At 36.6% G+C, this 14,676-nt stretch overlaps 1 protein-coding gene across 1 annotated transcript in view; it reads left to right on the top strand.

The window, feature by feature from the left end:
• The first annotated feature begins 10,748 nt into the window (after positions 1-10,748).
• Positions 10,749-14,676, top strand: part of GABRG1 (gamma-aminobutyric acid type A receptor subunit gamma1) — a 65,612-nt gene continuing 61,684 nt past the window's right edge. Inside the window, exon 1 of the mRNA XM_007075917.3 lies at positions 10,749-10,903. Coding sequence (XP_007075979.1) covers positions 10,800-10,903 — 104 coding nt within the window. The 5' untranslated portion in view covers positions 10,749-10,799. The remainder of the gene's footprint in view (positions 10,904-14,676) is intronic.

A 14,676-nucleotide genomic window follows, 5' to 3' on the forward strand; every position in this document is an offset into this window, starting at 1 on the left:
GAGAAAGAAGGGCAATGGAGATGGAGTATGGGCCATAGGCATACGAGCCATTTGCTCATGTGACTTAATCTATGCTTCATGCTTCACTCAATCCTGATCTCGTGTGTGTTGCTTTCGTTTGATGATAGACTTCTGTCCGTTCCCTACAATATCAATTCATGAAGGGCAGCGCATATTGTATGGTAATTTGGTGGCCCATGGAAAGTGTTCATTCTTTATGTTACAGACCAGTTACAAGCCAGAATGTATATCTTAAAAGAAGATAATAATCTGAATAGAATGGCGTAGGTTTGCTCTAAAATCTTAAAAGTCTACTTTGTGAGTCACCAATAAGAGTTTGCCCATAAGTGCCATACAGTATCCCCATCTGCCACAATCATGTCAAACATAATTGGATTTACAGTATCCTGTGGCCCAAGTGGTAGAGCAGCTTGTGCAATAATCTAAACTTAGTGCACAATTTTCTCTTTTATAGAATCCCAATAAAAATAATAAAAGCACTAATAAAGCATAGACTTTGTTACTTGGCAAATGGGTTGGAATAATGAACCCAAATAAGGAATCTGTTGTCTCCAAAATCCAGAGGAATTATGTTCCTTCCTCAATAATAAGAAAGACCTGATACAGCAAAGTTCCCTTCACCTTCACAGGGATATCTGAACATGTACAGGCCATTGATCCTCTAGAAAGTTCATCAAGGTGAAAGCCTCTGAATTTTTGTGGAATTCTTTTCCGCCTTCCATTAGCATGCACCTTACCAAGGTGTTTAGAATAGTTCCTTCTTTTTGTTTCCCAAGTCCTACCAGCATGGTGTCATCAATGTAATTGAACACTATGACACCTTATGCAATAGAAGGGCAACAGAAGTGCCTTTAGACTAGATTCTGTCCTTAGGACGGATGTTAGATTTAGCTCTGAGGTAATTCAGCAACAGTGTATTGTTGACCTCAACTAAAAAGTAAGCTTCTAATGGGATTCAGCAATAAAATATTTGCTGCAGACCATGTGTCAGGGGATTGTCGAAACTCCAGCAATGAAAAAATGTGGATAACAGTTCTAATTGGAATCATTACTACTTAGATATTTTATAATCCACTGTTATTCTTTTATATCCATCTGCCTTCGGCATATACCCACAGAAAAACCGAATGCAAATGTTGCAAGAAGTACTGCTTTTTCTCCTTTGAAGTCCTTGATGTGGCAGAAATGTGGTATTGCATTTTGTTTATTATGTTGATAGATAAAGGTCTTTCTGTGGCCTTTACTTGGGTTTTTCTCCACAGGTCAAGGAACTAATCTGGTCTTCTGCCGGTTTCTGAGTGTGTGCCTCACACCCACGCATTTTTAACTAGGATAAAATCACATGATGAGTTTAAGTGCACACAGGCTCACTGTGGTAACCAAACCATACATCGGTTATCTCTGTAGATCTCTACTGTGGTTACTATACTACAGTTGCATGTTGGATCTCCAGGAACTGCTGTCAGACCCAGGGCCTTTTTTGCCTTAGAGTCTAGATATTCAACTTCTGCAATACAGTCACTCTGATAAATGTTGGCAGAATTTCTGGGAGGAAGGCTAGGAGGTAGATTTACAGAATAAGTTTTTGTCTGTGTCGCCACAACCTTTTACAAGGAAACCGAATATCCCCTTTATTAAGAGACTTTGGGTCCAGAAACTGACTCAAGAGTAAAAATTGGTTGAGGTGCTTGGACGCTCTTCTGGAAATTCAAATCACCTCTCTTCACAAGAGCTAGTATTTTTCATAATACACAAATCAATATGAAGTCTATAGATTGACCATCTACGTTAGTTCTAAGGACACCTTGATCAGTTGACTAACACCGAGGACCTCCACAGGTCAAAGTATGCTGATCACTGTTACTGCCTATAGTGCCAATTTCTGTAACCATGCCCACCTTTATTTTGGTAATTAAGTGCTGCCACTCAGCTCTTGCTGTTCTGGGGTTTTATCATGCACATTGAATGTAAGGAATCCCTGGTATCCCATTATCCTCATTGGATTTTGGGAATTCCATTTAATGGCAGCATTTTCCACTGTCATCCCCAGGCTACAGGTAATAGTCCCCCCTAGAATCCTTCAAGGCTGCTGGAGCTTCCATGATTAATACATTAAAGTTAACGGAGTGTCCTTGAACAAATTTAGGTGCATAGATTAGAGTTGGTGAGTGAGACAAATTCATACCAACTACCTTTTCTTCCTCATACTTTGGATATCTGCTTTTCAGTATCACAAATGTTTTAACTTAATTATTTGTTACCTTTGGGTGAAGGTATGATCAACCATTTAAGCAAACTGGTGGAAATACTCTTAACCCCTTGAATAAACATATTGAATCTAGAATCTTTGCTTAGTGCATGTACTCATTTAAAACATTTGACAATCCAGCATTATAATCCTTCCACCCTGATCCAATAAGCTTAGAATCTATGTTTATAAGGGCTCCCCAGATTTTTGTAATTAAAAACAATTATTTTCATGTGTATGGCACTTCCTCACATGCCTAAGAGTATACTTGAAGACTATCCATGGTTTCCCAGTATTTACATGTAGTTGCTGTGTTCTTTGCTGGACCAAGAGCTACAGTGAGACAGAAGATGGAGGACAAAGCAAGGTAAAGGATGTTCTCTCTGTCTGGACCTTAATGGCCATAGGAAACTATATTACTTGTTAGCTACTAGTCAAAACCACACAAATAGACACATTGAGGGCTATATACTGGATGTTAAGGGAGTTAGGTACTGGATAGGGCCCATTCAAAGATGCCCTGGGGTTACTGTTTCAATGCCAGTCCTGCCAGCAAGGTATGTTTAAAATAAAATATATTAGACTATATAAGTAATTGATATAATAAAACTCCATCAAGACCTTTTAAGTTTTCCATTAAATGTCAGGCTTTGATGAATCTCCAAGAGCTGGACCTCTTTCCTGTAAGTGTCTCATACCCTAAACAGGACTTACATTCTTTTGAAACATGGCTGCTTAAGGGTCATTCTTCAAAAACTCTTTCCCACCTTTGACATTTTTATGGGCTGGTCTTTTAAAATAAAATATGAAAGGTTTTCACAATAATGATGCCCTGGTATGTAGTCACTGAAATAACAGTGTTGGTTAAACTGAGAGGGGAAAGTGGTCTTAGAAGAAATATGGATGATTTTCTGTGAAGCTGACATTATGCTTTATCTCTCATCTAAAAGACAATATCACATGGCAGGTCAAAACATGGGCTCTGGAACCTGAATCCCTAGATTCAAATCCCAGCTCTAGCACTTACTTGCTGTGTCATATGGGGAAGTAAATCTCTGCTCTTCAGTTTTCTCATCTGTAAACTAAAGGAATTATAATTGTACCTGCCTCCCACGATTGTTTTAGACTTCCAATAAGTTAGGATATCTAAATAAACTAAGACATACAATGTTTAGAAAACTGTAGGACTACATCAATGTTAGCTCTTGATATTTTGTATTTCCTTGTCATGCTTTCTTTACTTACTACAATTTGGTACTGATTATCAAAAAATAATTACAACAATGTTAACAACTAGTATTTCTACATCATTTAATGGTTTACAAAAAGTAATACTAAAATTATTTTTTTAGTCTTCATATCTGTTTTGGTTGGAGTAATTGTCATCTCCATTTTCTAACTGAGAAACCTGACATTACTGAGATAATTGAGAGATGTCATGGCTTGCTAAAAATCATGAAAAAATAATTAGTGTAGACAGGATTTACATTTATGTGACCTAACTCTACATTCCATCTTTTCCAAATATAAATTAATCGTATGATGCATGATGCTTATGAGGGTTTACTCATATAATTCCAACTTCTGGTACTTGTAATTCATTCCTTCATTCATTTATTCATTCAGTTAATGGCTATGATGGGGCAGTATCCCAGACATGATGGGGCACTATTCCAGACACTGGAAACAAAGAAAAGACAAAAACTTTTGTTATCAAAGAATGACAGCTTGGATAAGAGACAAAAATTAAACAAATGTTTATAAAAATATGTTTAAGAATGAAGATATATATAATCTATATCATAGAGAGCTCAATAAAATGCTAGCTCCATAAGACCATGAAACTGTTGGTTATTTTGGTATCTTTAGTATATAGAAGAATGCTTGAAGCCATAAGGCTTAGTAACTAACGCAAACTAAATATATCAGTGAATTATGAAATATAGCAAGTGGAAGGAAGAGAGGAGGAAAGAAAGAAAGAAAGAAAGAAAGAAAGAAAGAAAGGTACTGAGGAAGGAAAGGAAAAGTGCCGTGGGAAGGAAAAGAAAGGAAGGAAAAGTACTGAGTGATATTAGATGACACAATGGAGGACTTAATTTAAACTGGGGAATTGGGGCTTGTTTGAAGATGTGCCAGTTAAGCTGAGAAAAGAGGACAATAGCAGACAAAGGGTGAAGGGTGAATGCAGTGATCAAGGTATAGGGAAATCACCCGCAAAAGCCAAAAGTATCAATAAGTCACAATAAAAAATAAACAACAAGAACAACAAACAAACAAACAAACAAACAAACAAAAAAACAAAGGAGTGTGATTCTAGCTAGAACACATTGAAGGAAGGAGATAGCTGCTAAGGTGGAGTAGGGGAGAGAGGGAGGGGCCAGAAGCTAGAGGGTCTCAAAGACCATAATAATAATATGACATTTTTGTCCTAAATGCAATAGGAAATCATTGAATGGTTTGAGTAGAACATAGCTGTCTATTTGTTAAAAGACCATCTGATAGTTATATAAAAAACAAATTAGAGGTAGGCATGATTGGATATGGAGGGTGTTGTGGTAGTCCAAGTAAAAGATGATGGCTGCTTGGATTAATTGGCAGGAGAAATAGAAAGAAATTGGCGAATGGTAATAATAATAGCAAGAATTAAGATTAACTGAGCACTTACTATGTGCCAGGCACTATCTAAGAGCTTTATATAAATTGACTAACTTAATTTTTATAGCAATCATATGGGAATTAAACTGAAGAGTTTATGATAGATCAGATAATACATATATCTAGAGAAACTGTGAGGTTTCTGGTTTGGCTAGGCTGGTATTAGTTGGACATATGCATCTAAAGTCCAATAGAAATTCCAGACTTGAAATGTGATTTGAAGGGATATATTTCCATTAAAAAAAAAAAAAATATATATATATATATATATATATATATATATATATATATAATCTTGGAAAATAGATGAGGTTGCTCAATGTGAGAGTTTGAAGCAAAAAGAAATTGAACTGATATTTGAGTAATTCTACAATGTTGGGGCCAGATGGAACAAACATGTATAGAAGCCTAAAAAGAGTTATTAAAGATACTTGAGGAAAAGCAGGAAAGCATGGTACCATGGCATGGAGGAGGGTTTTGGGAAAGAGGGAATGGTCAACTGGAAGAAATGCAGGTGAATGGATGATCATACAAGATGACCAGGGGAAATGTCTACTGGATTTAGCAACATAGAGGCATTGGTGTCATGGGGGCAGAAGCCAGAACACAGAGTTTGGTGAGTGGTGAATGATGAAGGAATAGGGAGGGATGGCTATTAATGGGAGTCAGTGATAAAAATGGAAGATAGAGTGGGAAATGAGGTTAATAGTGTGTCTATGCATATTTTGATGTTGTATATGAGCATATTTGCATGTTGGTGGGTAAATCAGATAGAAAGGAAAATATGGAAGATACAAGAAAAACTAGAGATAACCAGCAGCAAAAAGCCATATTAAGAAATTACAATACAGATACAAACAAACAAAAAAAATGGGATGGACTTAGAGTTGGAAGCTATAGTTCCATTGCTGTCTTCCACCAAGGCTCCACTTCTAAACTCCCTCTCTTGGCTGTACTGGAGAGGCCACATAACAAGTTTAAGGAGGTTGAACAGATTGACAAAAAAGAGTCTGTGCCTTCAGTCTTGAAATCTCTTTGTGCTGGCCCTCCCTCCTTGTTTGATTTAAATAATAACTTGATTACATAAATTAAGATGTCTTGGTTTGTTAAATTTGATCATGTTGACCTGCAAATAAGAAAAATAATTAATTCCCCTGGTCAATGGGAAGGAACAAGTCAAGCAACAAAATTTAGATTTTGTCCACTTAGAGACGGGCACTTGAGACTTGTGCTGTTGAATAGAGATCCCTTAAGGGCTCCAGAAATATATAAAAGGATTAAAGCCATTCATGTGTTTATTTATTCAATTATACATTGAATACTTATTTATTCTGCAGATATTTATTGAATGTCTAGTACTTGTTAGCCGCTGTTTTTGGCAAAGAGGGTGATGAAAACAAATGAAATCTCTGCCTTCATCATGCTACATTTTAGGGACAGAAAGGTACTAATTAAATATACACAAATATTAAATATACACATATTTAATATGAGTTCCGATAAGCACTTATGTAACTCTTTGATACAAGATTTAAAAACATAAAACTGAGAATTTAGGTAGCAATACAGGTAGTTTCCAAAAATGGTGATATGTTCTATGATATGAATATGAAATGGTTGCTTTAAGTGATAGAAGACAATTGCACCTATGTGTATTATAGAACTGTTAAGTATAATGCGTGGTGACACGTAGTGAATACTTAGTAGATTTTAACTATTACTATAGGACAGACTATACAACAGACTAGCATGGTGTGAAGAATCAATAAAGGTTTGGGGGGTGGGGGAAATAAGACTGAAACTTAACTAGAAAAGAATGACAAGAGAAGGCAAATGAAAAGGAGGAAAGACATCTTTTTTTTTTAAATGTTTATTTTTGAGACAGAGAGAGACAGAGCATGAACAGGGAGGGTCAGAGAGAGAGGGAGACACAGAATCCAAAACAGGCTCCGGGCTCCGAGCTGTCAGCACAGAGCCCGACGGGGGGCTCGAACTCACGGAGTCTGAGACCATGACCTGAGCCGAAGTCAGACTCTCAACCGACTGAGCCACCCAGGCACCCCAGGAAAGACCTCTTAAGCTGAGGGAGTGGCATATGGCAAGACAAAACAAGTAAGATACTGAGACATAAGTTTAGGGATCTGTTATTATTGTTCTGACTGATGTACAGTTTGTGGCCATCTGACTAAAAGTGCATTGGGAGAGCTCAAACAGGACTCAAAGTGTCTTCTCCCTTTGGAGAAACCAGGTATCATGATAATATTTAGGATGTGGTGAGAACAGCCGATCCTCTCCATCCCCTAATCCTCTCCATCCACCCTATTAGACTGTACCTACTAGAAATATCTACTTGGTGCCAGGGACTAACTAGGACTGGGGTACATGAATCAAATTTGAAGCCTACTCTCAATGAGTTAACAACCATGACTTTTTTGAGTAATTCCTACCATCCATGTACTGTTTTAGTGATCCCCATGTATTAATCCATTTAATCCTTAAAACAACTCTATAAGTTAAATGTAATTCTTATCTATTTTATATAAGTGAAGAAACTGAAGCAAAAATTGCAACTCTTGTTCATTATTGTATTCTTACTTCCAGGCACAGTGTCTGACATCAGAAGTTTTCAATACTATTTTTTAATGAATAAATTAATAACAGACAGATGAGTATGTCAAAACCTGGCTTTGCTAAGGCCAGGGCTGCACAGACATAATCAGGTCACATTGCATTGGTTATATTGTGAGATGATTATGGGACAATTGTTCTCAAACTTTCTGAATGCATGATAATTGCCAGAGGTTCTTGCTATAAATCATAATTCATAGGTCTGGAGAGAAGTCCACGAATCTGCATTTTTAATAGGAACCTCAAGCATTTTATTCTCAGATGATACCTTTGGAACAAATTCTGGAAAAAAGAAAATTGATGTGCACAATGCTTTGGTCATCATTACAGCCAGATACGGCTGGATAATGGTTGTGGCTCAGCCTATCAAAGGAAGGAGGAAGAGAATGGTGACTCAAAGACAATATAAGGAAATCATCAGCTACAGTAGAATCTGGGTATCTATCTTCTTCATCTGTACTGTGGAGCTTCTCAACCTTGGTACTGTTGATAGTGTGAACTTTGTAAGTTTTTGTGGTGGGACAGCTTTCTTTTGAATTTTAGAATGTGTGGCAGCAACTCTGGACTCTACCCACTAGATGCCAGTAGTTTCCCCCACCCACCAAATTGTGACAACTGAAGACATATCTCCAGATATTGATAAATGTCTCAGGTGGTCCAATTGTCTTAAGTTGGAGATGATGGCCACAATGGATGACAGAGAGCTTCCTCCAGTCCCTTACTGGCCCAATTTCTGGCCTTCTCCTCTGGAATTGTGCAAGGCACCTGATCTGTTTCCCCTTGAGTGCCAGGGGGCACATAGTCTGTGAGACTATGGTTTGTTTGCTTACCTACTTGGATTTTTCTAGAACTCACAATATATGTCACCATTCCCCTGCCCCATTTGATTTATTAAATCAAATGAGACAGACATCAGGATCAAGACATGGCTGATATCCAAAATAATTATTCCTTCTCCAGGTTCTGGAGGGCTCAGATCCTTTTTACTCAGTTTACAGGGAATTATAATTAACTATGACAGCAGAATAGGATCAGTTTTCCAGAAGACATATATTATAAAAAGGGGGAAAATCAAAGGAAGAGATAGAAATAAAGTCAGATAAAATTACTTGAAAGAAAAGAGCGAGATAAATTTGAAAATATTACAACACAAAATTGTTCAAAAATCTAGATTTTGTAAAACACAGGAAATTTCCCAGTCTAGAAATTACTCCAGTCTTTTATCTTTCATAAGAGTAAACAGTCAACATGTAATTACCCAAGGGTATATCCTTCACCTTTCCTCTCCATTAATTTTCCTTAACTGTTTTTAGCATCTTTCAGATATCTATGAGAACAAGAAGAGTGAAATCTTGTTAAGAATTTTTGATGGATGAACTATCAACTACTATTGTATAACACCATGCAGTGTCATATTCCTATTAATATATGCAAAAATCTTCCCTAATGCTAACATAATGCAAAGAGTAACCAGGCAGGTATTTGGTATTCACTGGATACTTATAGTGAATTAATTCCTGGTTCACTGGCTAATCAGATCAGTGTATTAGTGTGGGCATCCAATGAAACAGTTAAATAGCTATCCAAAGCACATTCTTAATTAAAGGAGAAAAAAAAAACCTACTCAGATTTATATTGGCATCAACTTTTAACTAAATTTATTCACCTCTAAATCTATTATAATGAAACTTTATTGTTATATAAATTATTTGGTATAAGCTACCTTGACTAGCATGCTTTGTGAAAGAGAATAATGCCGCCTAATTAATGGTTGGTAGGAGAAGGAAAACAAGGAAGTCAATACTATTTTCAGAGGAGACTAAAAAGATGGAGAATCAATCAGAGAGAAGAGAAAAGCCCAGCACTGCACCATCTGTTATTCTGGGCAAGAAAATATTTGTAAGCTTGTTACCTCCATCCAGTTCCTTTAAGTGATTTCAGAAGATAAGGTAGCAGCAACAGTTACCTTATGCTCCTGTGCAAACACTGTTACTTCTGCCTTGAATTGTTTGCCCTGGAGACAAATACTCTCAAGTAACTTCCGTGGTTTTTACATGCGGTTCACCCCGAATCTGGTCAATTCCAGGTAGTGGTGGGGTGATTAATGAGACCGCCAAAGACCTCCACCCCAGTTGGCTTCAGTGGGAAGCAGGGATTGAGGAAGGCATAAAGGCAGAAGATGGCTGGGCAGAGCGAGCCTGCTTCCACCACCACCACTGTCTTCGTCTGTACAGTTGTTCAATCTGCCAGAGGCTTCCGGTTGCCATGGTAACTGTTGGGCTCTGCTGCAAACTCAAAGCAGAGCCTCTGAAGTTAGGTACCAAACACTGGAGCTCCACAAACGCTAAGCCAACTGGGGAGGAGGCAGAGAGCAAGGACTACCCATGTAATAGGTCTCCAACTCCTATGGCTAAGAGGACCTTTTTAAAATAGAATTTTTGCTTATGTTTTTGTAAAATGAGATTGTTCTTGCCGGGGATTATTCATGAGCATCATTTTTGGTGCCCTGGGAGAGGCGACTGCCAATCCTCTCACTCATAAGGGCAGCGGAAAGGGGCGGGGGGTTGGAAACGTGATTACCAGGAATGCACCAAGCCCGCTCATTCATTCATTCAATTATATATTCAGCATCTCCCGAGAGCTCATCTGTGCCGGGCATTGAGCCAGCTGCTGGGTCTGCAAAGAGAAACGAGACACCGGCCGACACTCCAAATTACCAACGATGATTAACAAAAAATAGCAGAACCTTCGTGAGCCTGGGGAAACGGATTAGGTACTGCCTTCCCTTGGAAGGCAGATTCAGAATCCAAACCCGGGAGAGAAAAAGGCAGCAGCCCCCGAAATAGAGTCAGGCAGGAGGGAAGGTCGGGGGAAGAGGGAGACTTCTTTTCCCAGGGAGGGAATCTGTCAAGGCCACTCTAACGTTTCTCCAAGGCTGCGTGAGAGAAGAGGTTTGTTTTTCTTTTGGAAAGACGGAGCCCTTTTCCCTACTGGGCTCCGATTTCTAGTAGGAGAAGCCCCGCCTCTCAGGGCCGGAGATTGGCCCAACTCGTTCTCAGATAATTTATGCCAACATCCTCTCGGTCTTATTGGCTCCCCTGCTCCATTCCGCTGGGAGTCGCATCCTACCTGGTTGGGAGGTGTACTGCCTTCCCACACTCTCCCTTCTCGTACTCACTCACCCGGCTGCTGCTGAGGTGGGAGAAAAAGTCCTGGCTGGGAGAACTGAGCGGAAAAAACAATCCTGATGGGTTCTTGGAAAGCTGCTCTCTTCTCCCCTTTTCTTTTGTGGAGCCAAAGTAGAGTGGTGAGGCTGATGTTCTTGTTACTGACCCTGCATTTGGGAAACTGGTGAGTACATTCAAGGACTTGAAACTATTCTGTGGTATCCACCAACTCCCCCCTCATTTCTCTTTCTTAAAAAAAAAAAAAAATCATTCTAAGTTAAGTAATTTGCATTCCCCTGGGCACAAGTGCGATCTTTTACCGTCCTTTTATTTTCCGATTAGATCTACTTGTTTTCAGATAGAATGAAAGGAACCTATGTGTGAAAGCGCAGAGGGGAGTTGAGTTTGGGTTTGTTTTGTTTTGTTTTGTGTGACTTGCCACAGTGGAAACTAGTAAAGGGTCAGTTACTGGGAGCAGGGAGGGGGAGTAGAAATGATTTTGCTACTAAATTTAGTGAATGGATGTCACTGATGAACTTTCTGGATAATTCTGCATTTTAAAGAGAAAGTTATTTTAGAAACTTGTTACACAACATGGTATGTATGATGCTTTTTTATAAAGTAACGTTGATTTTTCCCTTATCTTTTTTTTTTTTTTTTTTTTGGTATTCTGGAAAAACCAAAGTTTTATATCAAGAGAGATTATAAATATGGCTTAAAAATCTTTTGGGTTTGAGGGTGTGCTATATTTAATTTGGAGATAACCATGTATATTTTATTGAGGTATGTAAATAATTTTTATTTTAATTGGTTGTCTACAAGTAAGAAAAAAATGTAGGGATGTGAATGTGGTGTGTGTGTGTGTGTGTGTGTGTGTGTGTGTGACAGAGAAAGAGAGACAGAGAGGCAAAGAGAGAGACAGTAGCATCCCCAAGCCTCCAATTTAACAGGAACAAGACTTGAGCTTCTTGGATTGTAATATCTTCCAATAAAACTTTGAAATAATTCTGGTAGAAAAATAAAATGGTCAGGTATAGAGGAGTAGTGGCTGAATGGAATTAAAATATATTAACAGACACTATTTAGGTCTTGGATATACAATACATATCATGTAAATGTATTTTGTGTAAATGCATATTTAAAATTATATTATTATATTATGTTATCCTGTTTAGAACTCCAGAATAAAATCACTATGCAGATGGAAACATGCCTCTATACTTGTGTCATTACTGAAATAAATTATTATGATGATTAATTTTAGTATATAGCTAGAGTGAATATTGTTGTCATTACCAGCAGATAGAACAACTGTATTTTCTCTCCAAAAACAGGAAATGGATTAAGCTATACTAAGCAATATTAGGCTTGTCAGAAAATGTTTGACATGCAATGTTTTTTTTAAGTATTGCAGTTTTAGTTTATTTACCTTTTTCCCTTAGAAACTTAAATGTTCTGCATGGGCACAAACATACTACCGACTAATTATTTGTGGTATATAAGTTGTACCATGATGGCTTATTTCTGTGAATATATTATAAAATTATAGAAGATATTTTGATAGATCATGTATCAGTGCTTTCACGAATCTTCATAATACTACAAATGAATCTGTGTTCTCATAAGTAAAAACAGATTTACCCAGTGGCTTTCTGAAATAACAACCTGTATGCTCCTTTACCTTTGTAAGTAGGAGTTTCCCTTGCAACCTAATAGGCTGATCCTTAAAGGACATACCGTCTACCTACAAAGATGTTTTATTTAAGTAATATCTTTTGTTTTTGAGGATATTTACATTGCAATCCTCATAATTCGCTCCAGAAGTCTCTTCACGCTGCTCAGAATTAAAGAGTTATGCAGTGTAGTTGACAGGGATGGGTTCTAGAAGTCTGGAGACATGATCACCTGTGTCAAGAGTCCCTAACCTCCTTGAACAGGTTCTTCATCTAGGAAATGAAGGGTGGTTGGAGATCATTAATGATTTCTACACATTTTCGTAGTCAATATGTTTACTATTTGAACTGAAACATAAAATACCTCAGTGGTTGCTCTACTGGGTTTTCTTTGCAGTTTTCAAGAGTGGAATTCTAATTGAAATTCCATGTACTTTGTTTTACCTTATGTATGAGTCAGAGAGGAGGCTTATGCAGTTAAAATTATATATAGATAAATAATTTATATAGATATATATATATAGATAGATATATATAGATATATATAGATAAATAATTATATATATATAGATATATATAGATATATATAGATAAATAATATGTATATATAAGTAATTCATTTTATCACAAGACTACAGATAATTTGGATTATTCTGGCCAATAAATAAAAGAATATTAAAAAATAAAGCTATATATTGCTGTTATAATTAGCTCTCAGGGCCTCCATAATGAGAGTTTGTGTCTTCACTTTAAAGTAGCTACAGTTGTGGTGAAGTTTTCATCCTTTAAATATTTAGTTGGAGATAATTGGTTTCAGCATGTATAAACCATTTACATTCATATTTCCTTCTCCCTTTCTCCTTCTTTTGAGGGGCCTTTCTAAAACTAATCACACTTCTGTTTTTAAGAATTTTGATATGCTGGTTTCTAAAATAAATCTTTAGAGTCATCTATTTGGGGATTTACCAAATTGGGGGTTATTATTTCTTATATCTAATCAGAGACAATAGCTTGCTTCCTCATTAGTTTCCATCAAGTGCACAGAGAAGAGACACTATATTGATTTTTATATTGCTGAACTCTGAAAGCCTATCCTCTTATTGTAACTAAAAGCTGTAGTCATGGTACCTATGTTTCATTCTCTGTGAGGCTCTATGGCATCTTGATAAGTTGGTTAAAATCTCTTAAGCCTGATTTGACTTATTTGTAATGTTGAGAAAAGCTAATTATAATCCGATTTTTAACAAGAGTTGAAAAAGTAGTCGGAGGCTTTAGTTGTTTTAAAAAGTAATTTATGATAAGCTTTGACTGAGAAGTTATATTCCGAAAGAGCCCAGGGAACATAACTTGTTTTTTTTTTTTTTTTTTTTTCAAACAATTTCATGAGTCAATAATCATATAGTTTAGCGTTCAGTTGCCCAAATGAAAATATTCAAATACATTTGCTTTATAAAATATATTATTTTCAAGTAATTTCAGTAATATATTTTATGGAGATACTAGTGAATGATTTTTCTTTAGGCATTTAGATTTTTGACTTAATTTTCTAATACAATACAATTAAACTTGAAGACAAAATTACTGAGTAATGATATTCCATGATCATAAAATATTCAAAGAAAGACTAAGAGACAAATGCTTTTGAAGCTAAAATGCCAATATCATTATTGATAAATCTCTTGTGTTTAGACTCTTTTAGTTATGCCCTTCTTCCATTTTATTCCATAATATATTATGAGACACGCTTTTGCCTAAGCAACAAGAGGACATGTTTGACTTTTTATTCAATCATTAAATAGGCTAACCTAATATTTTATAGTTATATAAAGGTGATTAAAATTTGTCTAAGAAAATATTAATGAAGGCAGGGTCCCAAAGGAGAGGAGACAAGGTAGGGTGGAAAACCAAAAAAAAAAAAAAAGGGCTCTTAAGATTTATTTATTTAATTATTTATATCAAAATATAATAAATTACTACCATGAGAGAATGAGGAAAGGTGGGCATAAATTAAATGTATGGACCTCAAGAGAATAATTCACAGGTACACACGGTACCAGTGGAGAATCCTGGACTTGGCCATTAGAATGTAAATCCTAGTTTTAGCTCCACCATTTCCCACTAGGGTGATTTCAGGAAAATCTTTGAGACAGAGTCCTCATTTGTGAAAATAGAAATGACACTCTCCTTTCCAGCTTGTTTCAAGACCAAGAGAGAAAATTTGTGCAAAATACATAGCATTTAAAATTTTAACTGAAAAGATATAACGATGGATATTCTGGGAATT

The sequence above is a fragment of the Panthera tigris genome, chromosome B1, assembly GCF_018350195.1.
Source record: "Panthera tigris isolate Pti1 chromosome B1, P.tigris_Pti1_mat1.1, whole genome shotgun sequence".
Taxonomy (NCBI): domain Eukaryota; kingdom Metazoa; phylum Chordata; class Mammalia; order Carnivora; family Felidae; genus Panthera; species Panthera tigris.